Source organism: Rhinopithecus roxellana, chromosome 10 (assembly GCF_007565055.1).
Source record: "Rhinopithecus roxellana isolate Shanxi Qingling chromosome 10, ASM756505v1, whole genome shotgun sequence".
NCBI lineage: Eukaryota > Metazoa > Chordata > Mammalia > Primates > Cercopithecidae > Rhinopithecus > Rhinopithecus roxellana.
In genome coordinates, this window is record NC_044558.1 from 2,714,071 (window position 1) to 2,729,326 (window position 15,256).

At 45.9% G+C, this 15,256-nt stretch overlaps 1 protein-coding gene and 1 non-coding gene across 12 annotated transcripts in view; both read right to left on the reverse strand.

The window, feature by feature from the left end:
- The window catches only part of NCAPD2 (non-SMC condensin I complex subunit D2), a 39,380-nt gene that overhangs the window by 10,925 nt on the left and 13,199 nt on the right, over positions 1 to 15,256 (reverse strand). For 10 of the 11 annotated variants that reach the window (XR_004059540.1, XR_004059542.1, XR_004059541.1 and 7 more), the window contains 12 exons: positions 15,113 to 15,188; positions 14,773 to 14,831; positions 14,114 to 14,289; positions 13,672 to 13,814; positions 9,936 to 10,063; positions 9,741 to 9,864; positions 9,403 to 9,550; positions 6,704 to 6,901; positions 6,231 to 6,365; positions 6,047 to 6,134; positions 5,453 to 5,633; positions 650 to 774 (listed from right to left, as the gene is read on the reverse strand). Coding sequence is in view for 7 of the 11 variants with exons in the window: in XM_010385950.2 (XP_010384252.1) it covers positions 650 to 774; positions 5,453 to 5,633; positions 6,047 to 6,134; positions 6,231 to 6,365; positions 6,704 to 6,901; positions 9,403 to 9,550; positions 9,741 to 9,864; positions 9,936 to 10,063; positions 13,672 to 13,814; positions 14,114 to 14,289; positions 14,773 to 14,831; positions 15,113 to 15,188 (1,581 nt within the window). In the remaining 4 variants the exon portion in view is untranslated. Of the gene's footprint in view, positions 1 to 649; positions 775 to 5,452; positions 5,634 to 6,046; positions 6,135 to 6,230; positions 6,366 to 6,703; positions 6,902 to 9,402; positions 9,551 to 9,740; positions 9,876 to 9,935; positions 10,064 to 13,671; positions 13,815 to 14,113; positions 14,290 to 14,772; positions 14,832 to 15,112; positions 15,189 to 15,256 lie in introns of those variants that run through there. The other variant, XM_030938682.1, reaches the window with a different exon arrangement.
- LOC115900228 lies at positions 14,365 to 14,693 on the reverse strand. The gene has a single exon (XR_004059893.1). It is a non-coding gene; the product is annotated as a small nucleolar RNA U85 (small nucleolar RNA).

Sequence of the window (15,256 nt, forward strand, 5' to 3'; positions counted from 1 at the left end):
TCCCAAAGTGCTGGGATTACAGGCGTGAGCCACGGCGCCTGGCCTACTTATTTATTTTCCTTCTTTTTTTCTTTTGAGATGGGGTCTCACTCTGTTGCCCAGGCTGTGCAGTGGCATGGTCACCGCTCACTGCAGCCTCAACTTCCCTGGGCTCAGGTGATTCTCTCACTTCAGCCTCCTGAGCAGCTGGGACTACAGGTGTATGCCATCACACCTGGCTAATTTTTTTTGGTATCTCTTATAGAGATGGGGATTTTGTCATGTTGCTCAGGCTGATTTTGAACTCCTGGGCTCAAGCAATCCTCCTGCCTTGCCCTCCCCAAGTGCTAGGATTACAGGCATAAGCCACTACATCTGGCCCTGGATATCTCTTTTCACAATGTGAAGATATGAAATTCGAACTTACTCTAAAATATCTTAATTTCTCAAAAACTATACCTAAAGTCCTCTATGGTCTGGACAGTCACCCTGTGACTATCAATCTTAGGCCCGTGGGCTGCTTCCATTCCAGAGCAAAGGCAATGCCAATTCATCTCTGGGCTCTTCAGCACCAGGTTCTGTTAACCAGGCCAATGATGGCATACAGTAAATGCTCAGTAAATACTAGTTGACATGTGTTATTTATTGACTGAAGAAGGAAAATGATTACCTTTGAAGATAAGTCCTAAGATATTCAAGAGCCTGGTCTCCTCTGACTCCTCTGGGTCTATATGACTGAAGGGTTCGGACTCCTGGAAGTGGCCTGTGGCTTCTCGAGTGAGACTGATGGCCTGCCTGAAAGAACACAAACACCAGCCTGTCAGCACCCAGAAGAATGTCACTGCAGCCTTTCGTAAGAGAGCTTACCTCACGATTCCATCAAGTCCTGGACCTACTGCCCAGAGAAAAGGAGCACTTAACATGCTTAAAAAGTTGTGACAGCACCTGCTAAGGGGTAGGGCTCAAAACACTTTTCCTATTTTTTGCCCCGACTGCTCATCTGCAAACATTTTTCTTATTTCTGAAGCTACAAGGCATTACTACAGTCTTCAAAAAACTCCAATAAGGCTTTGTAACGTTTTAAATCATAAACCTACTCCCAACACCTGTTTCAAACTTTTCCTAAGTTTAGAAACAATCAACTTTCAATAATTAGTTAATTCAGGCACATCCAGACAGTCAGATTCTATGTAGTCATAAAAAATAATGGGGATGGCCGGGCGCGGTGGCTCAAGCCTGTAATCCCAGCACTTTGGGAGGCCGAGACGGGCGGATCACGAGGTCAGGAGATCGAGACCATCCTGGCTAACACGGTGAAACCCCGTCTCTACTAAAAAGACAAAAAACTAGCCGGGCGAGGTGGCAGGCACCTGTAGTCCCAGCTACTCCGGAGGCTGAGGCAGGAGAATGGCGTAAACCCCGGAGGCGGAGCTTGCAGTGAGCTGAGATCCGGCCACTGCACTCCAGCCCGGGCGACAGAGCAAGACTCCGTCTCAAAAAAAAATAAATAAACAAATAAATAAATAATGGGGACATGTGAGCCCAGGAGTTCGAGATCAGTCTGGGCAGCACAGGAAGATCCATGTATACAACAAGTGAAAAAAGTTAGCCGGGTGTGATGGTGTGTGCTTGTGGGCTCAGCTACTCGAGGGAGCTGAGGTGGGAGGATCACTGGAGCCTGGGAGATCAAAGCTGCAGTGAGTTGTGATCATACCACTGTACTCCAGCATGGGCAACAGAGTGAGACACTCTCTCTCTCTCAAAAAAAGATGAGAGTGGGAAACTATGTATAAATGTCTATATATATATATATATATATATATATTTTTTTTTTTTTAGAGACAGAGTATTGTTCTGTCACCCAGGCTGAAGTGTAGTGGCATGATCTTGGCTCACTATAACCTCTGCTTCCTAGGTTCAAGTGATTCTCATGCCTCAGCTCCCCAAATAGCTAGGATTACAGGTATGTGCCACCACACCTGGCCAATTTTTGTAATTTTAGTAGAGATGGGGTTTCGCCATGTTGGCCAGGCTGGCCTCAAACTCCTGGCCTCAAGAGATCCACCAGGCTTGGGCTCCCAAAGTGCTGGGATTACAAGTGTGAGCCACTGCACCCGGCCATCTATAAATTTCTTTTTTTTTTCTTTGAGACGGAGTCTTGCTCTGTCACCCAGGGTGGAGTGTAGTGGAGCAATCTCGGCTCACTGCAACCTCTGCCTCCTGGGTTCAAGCAATTCTCCTGCCTCAGCCTCCCAGGTAGCTGGGATTACAGGCATGAGCCACTGCGCCCAGCCATAAATATTTTTAAAAACCACTGAGACACATAGTTAAGTGAAAAAAACAAGATGGTAGATCAGTGGGTATAGAATTCTATCAGTCATGTAAAAGGGGGAAAAAAGAATACATGTTTGACTGCTTATCTACATGTCATCTTCTTGCCATGTTGCCCAGGCTGGCAAAAGCCAGGCATGGTGGTGTGTACCTGTAATCCCAGCTACTTGAGAGGCTGAGGTAGGAGAATCGCTTATTTTTTAAAATACATTTCCGCTTTTAACAAAAACTTAAAAATCATTTAAGTCAGGCATGGTGGCTCACGCTTGTAATCCCAGCACTTTGAGAGGCCGAGGTGGGTATATCCCTTGAGTCCAGGAGTTCGAGACCAGCCTGGGAAACATGGCAAAACCCCATCTCTACCGAAAAAAAAAAAAACAAATACAAAAAACTTAGCCAGGCATTGTGGCGCACACCTATAGTCCTAGCTACCCGGGAGGCTGAGGCGGGAGGAACACATGAGCCTGGGAGGTGGAGGCTGCAATGAGCTCTGATTGTGCCACTGCTCTCCAACCTAGGTGACAGAGTGAAACCTTGTCTCAAAAAAAAAAAAAATCAAAAGTTTTGTTCTAAGCCAAGTGTGGTGGCACGCACCTATAGTCCCAGTTAGTACTTGGGAGGCTAATGTAGGAGGATCACATCAACCCAGAAGTTCAAGTTCAGCCTGGGCAACACAGTGAGGCCCTGACTCCATTAAAAAAAAAGAAAAGAAAAAAGAAAAAGCAAGTTTTGTACCAATGTATGTTTATTTATTTATTTATTTTATTTTATTATTATTATTTTTTGAGATGGAGTCTTGCCCTGTGACCCAGGCTGGAGTGCAATGCATTGATCTCGGCTCACTGCAACCTCCACCTCCTGAGTTCAGACGATTTTCCTGCCTCAGCCTCCTGAGTAGCTGGGATTACAGGCGCCCACCACCACGCCCAGCTAATTATTGTATTTTTAGTAGAGATGAGGTTTCACCATGTTGGGCAGGATGGTCTCGATCTCCAGACCTTGTGATCCGCCCGCCTTGGCCTCCCAAAGTGCTGGGATTACAGGCATGAGCCACCGGGCCTGGACTGTTTAAATTTGTAACTGGAAGCCATACAACTCTGGATTTGTAATCTGAATACTTGGGGCCAGCTCTGCTATTTACTTAGCTGTTTGTGACGGTCAAGTTATCTAACTTGATCTCTGTTTCTCCTTATCTGCAAAATGGGAAAGACAATCTGATAATATCAGCTACCTCCAAAATTGTGTAAAGAAGCCATAAAACGTTATACAAACTTAAGGCAGACAATATAAAAGCAGAGAGGAAAAGCTGCTGGTTGTGAGGCAAAAAACTTAGTTATTAAGAACTTAAGCTCCAGCATTTACTGCTGAGGATTTCTGAAGGAAGGACAAAATCTTTAACATGAGAAGAAACCTTCTTCAGGCTGGGCCGGGGGGCTCATGCCTGTAATCCTGACACTTCAGGAGGCCAAGGCAGGCGGATTGTTTGGGCCCAGGAGTTCGAGACCAGCCTGCACAACTTGGCAAAACCCCATCTCTACCAAAAATTTAAAAATTAGCCGGGCACGGTGGTTCATGCCTGTAATCCCAGCACTTTGGGAGGCCGAGGCAGGCAGATCACCTGAGGTGGGGAGTTCGAGACCAGCCTGACCAACATAGAGAAACCCCGTCTCTACTAAAAATACAAAATTAGCCAGGTGTGGTTGTGCATGCCTGTAATCCCAGCTACTTGGGAGGCTGAGGCAGGAGGATCGCTTTAACTCAGGGGGGTGGAGGTTGCGGTGAGCTGAGATCGCGCCATTACACTCCAGCCTGGGCAACAAGAATGAAACTCAGTCTAAAAAAAAAAAAAATTAAAAAAAAAAAAAATGTGTGTGTGTGTGTGTATATATATATATATATATATATATATATATATATATATAAATTAGCCAGGCTACTCAGGAGGCTAAGTGGGAGATTGCTTGAGCCCCAGCAGGTTGAGGCTATAGTGAGAGGCTGCAGTGAGTTGTGATTGCGCTACTGTACTCGAGCCTGGGCAACAGTAAGATTCTGTCTCAAAAACAAACAATCCTCTTCTAATTGACAGGAGAAAATACTAGAATGCTTGGTGGGAACATGCACTTATAAAACTATAGTCTCTATTTTTGCTTTAGCAAAATAAAAAAGAGAGACACTAAAGAAACATAAGGGACTCATAGGGCAAACAAGCCACTCTCCAGCCTTTTAAAAACAGCCCAATTAGGTAATAAGTAAATAAATACCAAGTAACTTGTGGCTGAGGTTTAAGAATACTTGTTGGCAGCTGAGTGCAGTGCCTCACGCCTGTAATCACGGCACTTTGGGAGGCTGAGACGGGTGGATCACCTGAGGTCAGGAGTTCAAGGCCAGCCTGGCCAACATGGTGAAACCCTGTCTCCACTAAAAATAAAAAAAATAAGCCAGGTGTGGTGGCGCGCGCCACTTGGGAGGCTGAGGCACGAGAATTGCTTGAACCTGGGAGGCAGAGGTTGCAGTGAACCAAGATCGTGTCACTGTACTCTAGCCTGGGCAACAAAGTGAGTGAGACTCCATTTCAAAAAAAAAGAAAGAAAAGAAAACAACTTGTTGACGGCTATAAAGGCTTTTGTTGTTAAGTTTTAGAGTCACAAAAACACTAGGAGAAATCTTTTCTCTAAGATGAGGATTCATACTAGGTTTGAAGATTAAGGTAGTATTAAGCATGTTTGATATTATTAGCTCATGAAATTTAGAATTAGAAAGTCCTTAGAGATCATAAGATCTAATCAATTTCTTATTTTATAGATAATGAAACTGAGGCCCAGAAAGTTAAGCAACTTATTCAAGATCATGCAACTAGAACTTATTTATAGGTGCTCTTCTTCAATTGAAGGAGGACTAATGTTCAATTACAATATTGTTAACATTTAATTGTTTCAGTCGTTTCTTTAAACATTTATAAAGTAGAAACACATGCTTAATTGTGGACTATGCCTATAGTCAGACCATTACTACATGAAAACATCTACCATCATCTGGCGGCAGCATATCTGAGTGCAGTTCATTTAAAAGAAACATGTAAGTTTCTCAAAAGTTAACTCTAAACATAAACAGATCATGAAGAATATCCCATTCTTTTGCCTACTTGTAACTAGCTTTGGCAAGCAGTTGATGGATGCGTCCTTTCACCTCTTCAGTCGTCTCTGTATTGGCAATTTGCTCAGGAATCTCCTCCTCTCCCTGGGGAAGCTGTAGAAGCTGCTGCAGGGTAGACTTCAACTCTGGCAGCATGGCTTCCCACTCCTCCTCTGGGTCCAGCACCGCAGCTAAATTAGAGTGTCACTCAGTCTCTTTCATTGGAGGTTTTTATTTTTATTTTTTTTTGAGAGGGAGTCTCGCACTCTCGCCCAGGCTGGTGTGCAGCGGCGCCATCTCGGCTCACTGCAAGCTCCGCCTCCCGGGTTCACACCATTCTCCTGCCTTGGCCTCCCGAGTAGCTGGGACTACAGGTGCCCGCCACCACGCCCAGCTACTTTTTTGGATTTTTAGTAGAGATGGGGTTTCACCGTGTTAGCCAGGATGGGCTCGATCTCCTGACCTTGTGATCCGCCCGCCTCGGCCTCCCAAAGTGCTGGGATTACAGGCCTGAGCCACCACGCCCAGCCACATTGGAGTCGCGCTCCTCCATTGCAAGGAGAAGCCTGTCTGGGGTTGGGACTCCAAGGCAGTAACTACTTACAAGCTGCTGCAGTTCGCCTCTGGGCCCTCATCTCTTGTAATTTCTGGGTCTCCTTCTGCAGTGGTCCAGCAAGGTCAGTATCACTAAGCTATCAGGTAAAATGAATAGCAGGGTCAGTAAATGACATACTTTCATACCTGTTTCCATTTAATTCCTTCTCTTTTGGTGAACCAAGTCTACTTACCTTGCAGGAAAAAGGATTATTGGCTAGAAAACTGGCCAGCAGCTGGATGGCATTTTTACATACTAGCACTGACTTGTCTGCCAGACGTCCCACAGCTAAAGCCACCACTGCCTGGAAACGTGTCAAGGGGAGAGCCTGTGTAGGGTAGGAAGAGAAGAATCTGCTCAAGTCCCACATCATCCATTTTGTTCAAGATGATCTTTAAGAATACTCTAAACTGAGCTACCCACTCACTCTAAATTACCTTTCTACAGAATATAAATTAGGAGTACTCCTTGTAGCGGTAAGACACATTAGAGTTCTTAAAGGGAGCCAGATATCCTTGTCCTTGGTAGAGGAAGACTTTTACTACTGATAATAAAAATGTGAATCTAGACTTTTTGGGGCAGATATTTATCTTCAACACTAGACTCCTCTTTACACTGCTATATAGAGAGGTACCATATGTCTTTGCCACATAGAAGGTTGCTTACCTTCTGCTGGACAATTCGGGTGAAGAGCTGCAAAACACGGCTCCGCACAAAGGAGTTGACATCATGGCCATGGGCTTGTAAAGTATCCAGGAATTGGTCCCTGGTGTCTCGGGCTGCTGCTTCCAGTTGATCGCCATTGAGAACCTGCAGCACCATCTCTGCCATGGCTGCGAGCACAGCATTACGCATCACGTAATTCTAAGAGAGAGCAGCACAAAGGGGTAAAACCTTTAGTCAAGGCGAAGCTTGCTTGTGCTTGGCCATAACTTTTTCGATTAACTGCCTAGGTATTCACTCCCAAGGTCACAGGAAAAAGCTGAATCCCGAAGAGGACTTGTTGCTCAGAGAATGCTAGAACAAACAAGGGCCAAAACCAATTTTTCCTCATAGGGCTCACACAGGAAAGCATGGTAGTAGCTAAATAAAAAAATCACATCCACTCACCAGCGCACATTTGAAAAGCATTTTTTACTACTTTTCAGCTGAGGTCTCAAAGCCTTTGTTATTTATTTATTTATTTATTTATTTTTATTTTTATTTATTTATTTTTTTTTTGAGACGGAGTCTCGCTCTGTAGCCCGGGCTGGAGTGCAGTGGCTGGATCTCAGCTCACTGCAAGCTCCGCCTCCTGGGTTTACGCCATTCTCCTGCCTCAGCCTCCCGAGTAACTGGGACTACGGCGCCCGCCACATCGCCCGGCTAGTTTTTTTGTATTTTTTTAGTAGAGACGGGGTTTCACCGTGTTAGCCAGGATGGTCTCGATCTCCTGACCTCGTGATCCACCCGTCTCGGCCTCCCAAAGTGCTGGGATTACAGGCTTGAGCCACCACGCCCGGCCTATTTTTTTTTTTTTTTTTTTTGAGACGGAGTCTCACTCTGTCGCCAGGCTGGAGTGCTGTGGCACCATCTTGGCTCACTGCAACCTCTGACTTCCTGGTTCAAGTAATTCTCCTGCTTCAGTCTCCCAAGTAGCTGGGATTACAGGCATGAGCCACCACACCCAGCTAATTTTTGTATTTTTAGGAGAGACAGGGTTTCACCATGTTGGCCAGGGTGGTCTCAATCTCCTGACCTCATGTTCTGCCCACCTCAGCCTCCCAAAGTGCTGGGATTACAGGCGTGAGCCACTGCGCCCATCTGTGTTTTTTTTTTTTTTTTTGAGACGTTGTCTTGCTTTGTTGCCCAGGCTGGAGTGTAGTGGAGCAATCTCGGCTTACTGCAACCTCAGTCTCCCGGGTTCAAGCGATTCTCCTGCTTCAGCCTCCCAAGTAGCTGGGATTATAGGTGCCCACCATCATGCCCAGCTAAGTTTTGTATTAGTAGAGATGGGGTTTCACCATATTGGCCAGGCTAGTCTCAAACTCCTGACCTCGTGATCCGCCCTCCTTGGCCTCTCAAAGTGCTGAGATTACAGGGGTGAACCACTGCGCCCGTCTGTGTTTTGTTTTTTGAGACAGAGTCTCGTTTTGTTACCCAGGCTGGAGTGCAGTGGTGCGATCTCGGCTCACTGCAACCTCCATTTCCCGGGTTCAAGCAACCCTCCCACCTCAGCCTCCCGAGCAGCTGGGATTACAGGCGTGCACCACCACACCCAGCTAATTTTTTTTGTATTTTTAGTAGAGATGGGGTTTCACCACGTTGGCCAGGCTAGTCTTAAACTCCTGATCTCAAGTGATCTGCCCACCTCAGCCTCCCAAAGTGCTGGGATTACAGGCATGAGCCACCACACTTGGCTTCAAAGCCTTTGATCCTTACTAGTAAATATCCCCTCCTTACCCTCCCACTCTCCTTTCCACGCTTTACTGACAGAAAATGAGACAGAAACATGGAAATCAGCCTTAGAGTGCCAGCAAGTCCAATACATAATGTTGTTGCCAGGCCAAGAACCAGAGAATAGGGTCTTGCACAAAAAGTTAAAGTAAATTAGATGAACAAGTGGACTGTCTTTGTCCTTGACATTCACCTAGGAGTGCCTAACATCAGTATGGGAATCAGCCAGGTTAGCATTCAGGGATGAAAGAGAACGGAAAGAGATGACATGGGTTGATGTGAGAAAGCTCATTGAGGAAGCAAGGCAAGTCAGTTGGTGGGAAGACGCTTTATCCTGAGGAATAGATGGGACTCAGAGTCAAAGCTGAAGGCTAAGCATGGTAGTGCCTGTAATCCCAGCACTTTGGGAGGCCGAGGCAGGAGGGTTGCTTGAGACCAGGAGTGTGAGACTAGCCTGGGCAATATGGCAAGACCCCATCTCTACAAAAACTAAAAAAATTAGCTGGGCATGGTAGTATGTGCCTGAAGTCTCAGCTACTTGGGAGGCTGAGGTGGGAGGATTGCTTGAGACCAGGAGATCGAGGCTGCAATGAGCTATGATTGTGCTCCAGCATGGGTGACAGAGCCAGATCCTGCCTCCAAAAAAAAAAAAAATCAAAGCTGAGTTGCTCTTACTAGACTTAAGCTGTGGAAATGTCATCTCCTTTATCAGAACCTGGATAAAAGCAATGTGAATTGAAAGATTAACAGATTAATAAACAGCTCTTTATTCAACAAACTTGAACTGCTTCTCTACAGAAAGGAAATGTCACAATGATAAATCTAGACAACTTGTCAAAACTACTTTCTTGTTCTGTTAAGAAACGGCCTTTCAACACTGGACTTAAAATTCCCAGAAAAAGCTCAGCGATCCCTAGTGGATCACCTACCTCTCCATCCAGGTGATCTAGCAAAATGCACATGCTGGACATCAGGATAGCTGGGACACGTTCTGCTAGTTCTGTCAGGAATGCTGCAAAGCCCTTTGTCCCTGAAGGGTCTCGACTCAGCTCTTGGGGACACTTTTGTCCAATCTCTCTACACAGGGAAGAAACACAGCCATAGCAACATAGATCAATTATTCAGATCCTAGTAAGGGTACTACAGGGTAAGACAGGTATCTAATATCTGAAGGAATCTACGGTTGCACAGATAATGTATTTCCAATATTTCTTTATTCCCTCCCCAAGGAAAACGAGCATGAGAAACTTCGAGAAGAAAGATTCACCTTACAATCTCTCCTACTATGCTCTTCATTCCATAGTCAGTTGCCCACAGACTCACGGCTGCAACCAGTACAGGTGCCAGGTGTTCAAAGTGCTGCAGCATCTGGATGATCTTCACTGTAGCACCTATGGAAGCACTAAACATGAGAAATTATGGGCAATATAAAAAAGGTGGGGCAAAGCAACGGGTAACTTACTGAGCATATGGTTATAACGCGTCAAGGCTACACCAAGCAGGTGTGTTATGGCGTCCCGAGTGGGGCGGTTCTTCTGGTGACTAATGGTGGGATTCTCCAGAAGGCGGTAGCAACAGCCAGTAACCAAACTGAGAAAGGAAGAGTTTGAGATGATGAAAGCAGCTGTCTGGATCCAATCATATCAGAGCCCTGCTTCATTCATTCTAACACTACTGCTCCCAAAGTCAGGGTTTTCTTTATTCTAGCCATTATCTTCTATAACAAGTTGCTTTGCTTTGCTGACCCCGGTTAGGTACTCCTTCCTTCAAGATTACCAACTTTCAACCAGTTGTGATACTGACAAAGAACCTGAATATATGATAAAAATATGACAGAGTTGGCCGGGTATGGTGGCTCATGCCTGTAATACCAGCACTTTGGGAGGCTGAGGCAGGTGGATCACAAGGTCAGGCATTCGAGACGATCTTGGCCAACATAGTGAAACCCTGTCTCTACTAAAAACACAAAAAAGGCCAGGCGCGGTGGCTCAAGCCTGTAATCCCAGCACTTTGGGAGGCCAAGGCGGGTGGATCACGAGGTCAGGAGATGGAGACCATCCTGGCGAACATGGTGAAACCCCATCTCTACTAAAAAATACAAAAAACTAGCCGGGCGAGGTGGCGGGCGCCTGTAGTCCCAGCTGCTTGGGAGGCTGAGGCAGGAGAATGGCGTGAAACCGCAAGGCGGAGACTGCAGTGAGCTGAGATCCGGCCACTGCACTCCAGCCCGGGCCACAGAGCGAGACTCCGTCTCAAAAACAAAAAAAAAACACACACACACACAAAATTAGCTGGGTGTGGTGGTGGGTGCCTGTAATCCCAGCTACTTGGGAGGCTGAGGCAGGAGAATCCCTTGAACCTGAGAGGCGGAGGTTGCAGTGAGCTGAGATCATGCCACTGCACTCCAGCCCACACGATGTTGCGAGACTCCATCTCAAAAAAGAAAAAGAAAAAGAAAAAAAAGACAAAGTCACCAATGACTTCTCATTCCTAAATATAACAACGGACTCAATCCTTATTGCAAGTGATCTTTCACAGCTGCATGTAATACAGTTAATCACTTTCTCCTTGAAATATATGCTTTATCTTGCTTCCATAACACAAGAACAAGACTCCTTTCCCAGTGTCTTTGGCTAGTTCCTCTTCACACTCTTTTTTTTGAGACAGGGTATGCCTCTGTTGCCCAGGCTGGAGTGCAGTGGTGCGATCATGGCTCACTGCATCCTTGACCTCCTCATAGCTCAGGTGATGCTCTCACCTCAGCCTCCACCACGCCCAGCTAATTTTCCTATTTTTTGTAGAGACACAGTTTCACTATGCTGCCCTGGCTGATCTCAAACTCCTGGGCTCAAGTGATCCTCCTGCCTCAGCCTCCCAAAGTGCTAGGATTATAGGCGAGCCGTGAGCCATGCACCCGGCCTCCTCACTCTTCATGCTGGAATGCCCTAGGGTACCAGACCTTGGATTCCTGCTCTCTTTTAGCTACACTTATTGATTTGGTGATTTCATTCAGTCTCACGGCTTTGAATACTATTATATTCCCAAATGTGCTATCTCTAGCCCAGACCTCTCCCCTGAACTCCAAATCTATATATTCAACAGCCGAATCTGACTTTACGTGGCTGTCTAATAAACACTTCGAACTTTGTATGTCCAAAACAGAACATCTGATCTTCCTCCCAAAACACCTATTCACAGCCTTCTCCCTATCTCAGTTATGGTTAACTCCAGTCTTCCAAACGCTCAGACCAAAACCCGGGAGAGTCACCCTTGACTGAACTCTCCCTCACACCTCACACCCAGTCTGTTAGCAAATCCTGTAAGGTCTACCTTAAGGAACAAGTATACAATCCAACTACTTCTCCCCATCTCCACTGCCATGCCTTGGTCTAAGAGACCATCATTTCTTGCTTGAGTTATTGGAATAGCCTCTTAACTGGTCTCTTGCTTCCCTTTTCCCTCCATAGTCTATCTCAATACAACAGCTAGGATGCCCCTTTTAAAGTACAAGTCGATCACCTCACTTCCCTGCTTGTGGCTCCCCAGTGGCTCCATTTCCCTCTGAGGAAATCCCAAAGTCACCATGATGACCCACAAGAACCTGCGGTCTGGCTCCCCACTGTTCCCATGGCCTCACAGCCTAGCCCTCTTACCTGCTCTCAGCTGCCAACTCTCTGGCCTCCTTGCTATTGCTCGTACATGCTAGACACACTCCCTCCTCAAGGTCTTCGCATTTGCTATTCCTTTTCCTTGCTCTTCCTATTCCTCCACATATTCTCATAGCTCTCAGTCACCTACTCTGGGTCTTTGCTCAAATGTCACCATCTCAAAGAAGTCTTATTAGAGTAGCTTATCTATCTATCTGTCTGTCTGTCTGTCTATTTTTTTTGAGACGGGATTTTGCTCGTCACCCAGGATAGAGTGCAATGGTTCGATCTCGGCTCATTGCAACCTCCCCCTCCCAGGTTCAAGTGATTCTCCTGCCTCAGCCTCCCAAGTAGCTGGGATTACAGGCACCTGCCACCACGCGCAGCTAATTTTTGTATTTTTTTAGTAGAGACAAGGTTTCACCATGTTGGCCAGGCCAGTCTTAAACTCCTGACCTCAGGTGATCCACCCACTTCGGCCTCCCAAAGCACTGCGATTATAGGCGTCAGCCACTGCACCTGGCCTAGAGTAGCTGATTTAAAATCACAACCTTCTTCCATCACACTTATTTTACTTATTTTAAAAGTAGACTTCTGGTCTGGCGCGGTGGCTCACGCCTGTAATCCCAGCACTTTGGAAGGCCAAGACGGGCAGATCACCCGAGGTTGGGAGTTCGACACCAGCCTGGCCAACACGGAGAAACCCTGTCTCTACTAAAAATACAAAATTAGCCAGGCATGGTGGCTCATGCCTGTAATCCCATAATCCCAGCTACTCGGGAGGCTGAGGCAGGAGAATCGCTTGAACCCAGGAGGCGGAGGTTGTGGTGAGCCAAGATTGCGCCATTGCACTCCAGTCTGGGCAACAAGAGTGAAATTCTGTCTCAAAAGAAAAAAAAAAAAAAAAGACTTCTGTTCTATAGTACAAACTCTTAAAGGGCAGAAACTTTTGTTTCCAGTGCCTGTAATGATGCCGGCTGCACAAGAAGGAGATTCTCAGTAAATACTGCTTCAGGAATAAACAGGCATTTAGAGATGCAAGGAATTCACATCAGTTTCTAACATTCCATTATCTAGTTCTTAGCAACTCCATGTTACTATACTTTTATGACAGATAGAACTGAGACATGAAATGAAGTATTTAAAAGGCAAATCAACCGGGCACAGGGGCTCATGCCTGTAATCCCAGCACTTTGGGAGGCCACGGTGGGTAGATCACCTGAGGTCAGGAGTTCGAGACCAGCCTGGCCAACATGGCACAACCCCATCTCTACTAAAAATACAAAAATCAGCTTGTGGTGGCGGGTACCTGTAATCCCAGCTACTTGAGAGGCTGAGACAGGAAAATCACTTGAACCCAGGAGGTGGAGGTTGCAGTGAGCCGAGATTGCGCCATTGTACACTCCAGCCTGGGCAACAAGAGCAAAGCTCTGTCTCAAAAAAAAAAACAAAAACAAAAAAAAAAACAAAAAAACAAAAAAAACGGCATATCTAGCAATAGAGCCTCACTCTCACAGCTCAGTATTACCTGTAGCCATCCTCCCTACCCACCTGACAAATTCTTCTTCAATTATTGAGTGTTTCCACAGGTGACGGATGTCCAACTGAAGTAGCTGTGTTAAAAGCTGAAGAATTGGTTGCCTCTCTTCTTCCCAGTCAAAGCCATGGGCTGCCTTGGTCCGAGTTTTCTTACCCTAAAAAGGATCGTGTACACATTGAGGAAAAAATAAGGGAAAAAAGAGGGCCAAGATCTGCCAGTCTGAGTGCCCAAACAATCTAGTATGAAGACAAGATAGAAGGTAACATGGAAGAAATATTACAAGTTCCACAGTGCTACTTGTCCAGGAAGAAAATGTGTGACACTTTTGAGTTCTTTCTCCTAAACTCTCAATGAGGACAGAAAGGATTCATGGATCATTGGATTCCCTTCTTTCCCATCTATTCCCCTTTCTCCCCAGACCCCATATAACGCGAGCCCAAAACTCCAAATTACCTTCCCACCAAGGTCCAGGTCCACGAGGTTTGTCTGACTGGTCTCAAAGGATTCCAGGAGACGTATCAGAGCATAACAGTTCATTTTGAGGGCGTTTAGATGGGCGTTTCTATCTGATTCACTCAAAGTTGTATCATCCAGGATAGCTGGAAGCTCCTGGGAGTGGCGGGACACCACTGAGGGGCAGAATATTGGAATCAGTTTCACTCACTTCTTTCATATACCCCAACTTCAAAACACCCAGCACTTACAGCCATCAGATTACCAAAGATCTGTGTTTCATCTCTCAGTGGCCATAACACAAGCTAAGTCCTTTGAGACCCTTGGCCCTGATAGCCTGAACATGCCCTGTTCCTACTCTCTCACTCCAGTTACCACAATTTCTCTCCAGCAACTGGAAGAATCACCCCCATTAAAAAGAGGTAGTTCAAAAGTAGGAAAAAGTTCTTGTTGGTCTGCCCTTACAATGGACACACATAACTCTGTATTGCCCACCAAGATTACAGACTTTAACAGGCCAAAGGTCCCTGGGCTTAGCCCAACCAGCTGAATCACAACAGCCTTGATATCATCACGTGGCTGATACAATGTAGGAAAAACAAACAAACAAACAAACGATAACAAACACCTTCCATCCCCTACCCCCGACCCATCAACACCTTTTATCAGGAATTCCAGAGTATCTTCTTTGAGGCCAGGATCTATACTTCGAAAGTGACTATGAGGGAAAGAAAGCGTGGGGGTGAGATAGGAAGGAGCCTGCAGAGCCCTTTCTAACAGATCAGATCTAACCCGTGAATCTAATGTTTAAAAACACACGTGAAATTGTTCAACTGAATTAATATGGTAGCAAGTTGGGTACATGCTCATCAGTAGAGATATCAACATCCAGAAGCATTTATCAGTGAACCTGTAACTTGGAATTTCAGGACTAACACGCACAGTTAGGACAAACAGCCACCCGTTCTTTTTAAGGTACCAGTTGGGTGTTTCACTTACTGCAAAATGCTGTAGATAGTGTCAAAGTGCTCCAGCATAGCCAGCGGCCCCTGAGCTCGAAAGGCAGCTTGAAATGCTATGAAGATGGGAAAAACGAATCAATTTGGAGGGAAGAGAGACCTTTTTAGTAAATTCTGTCCGTGG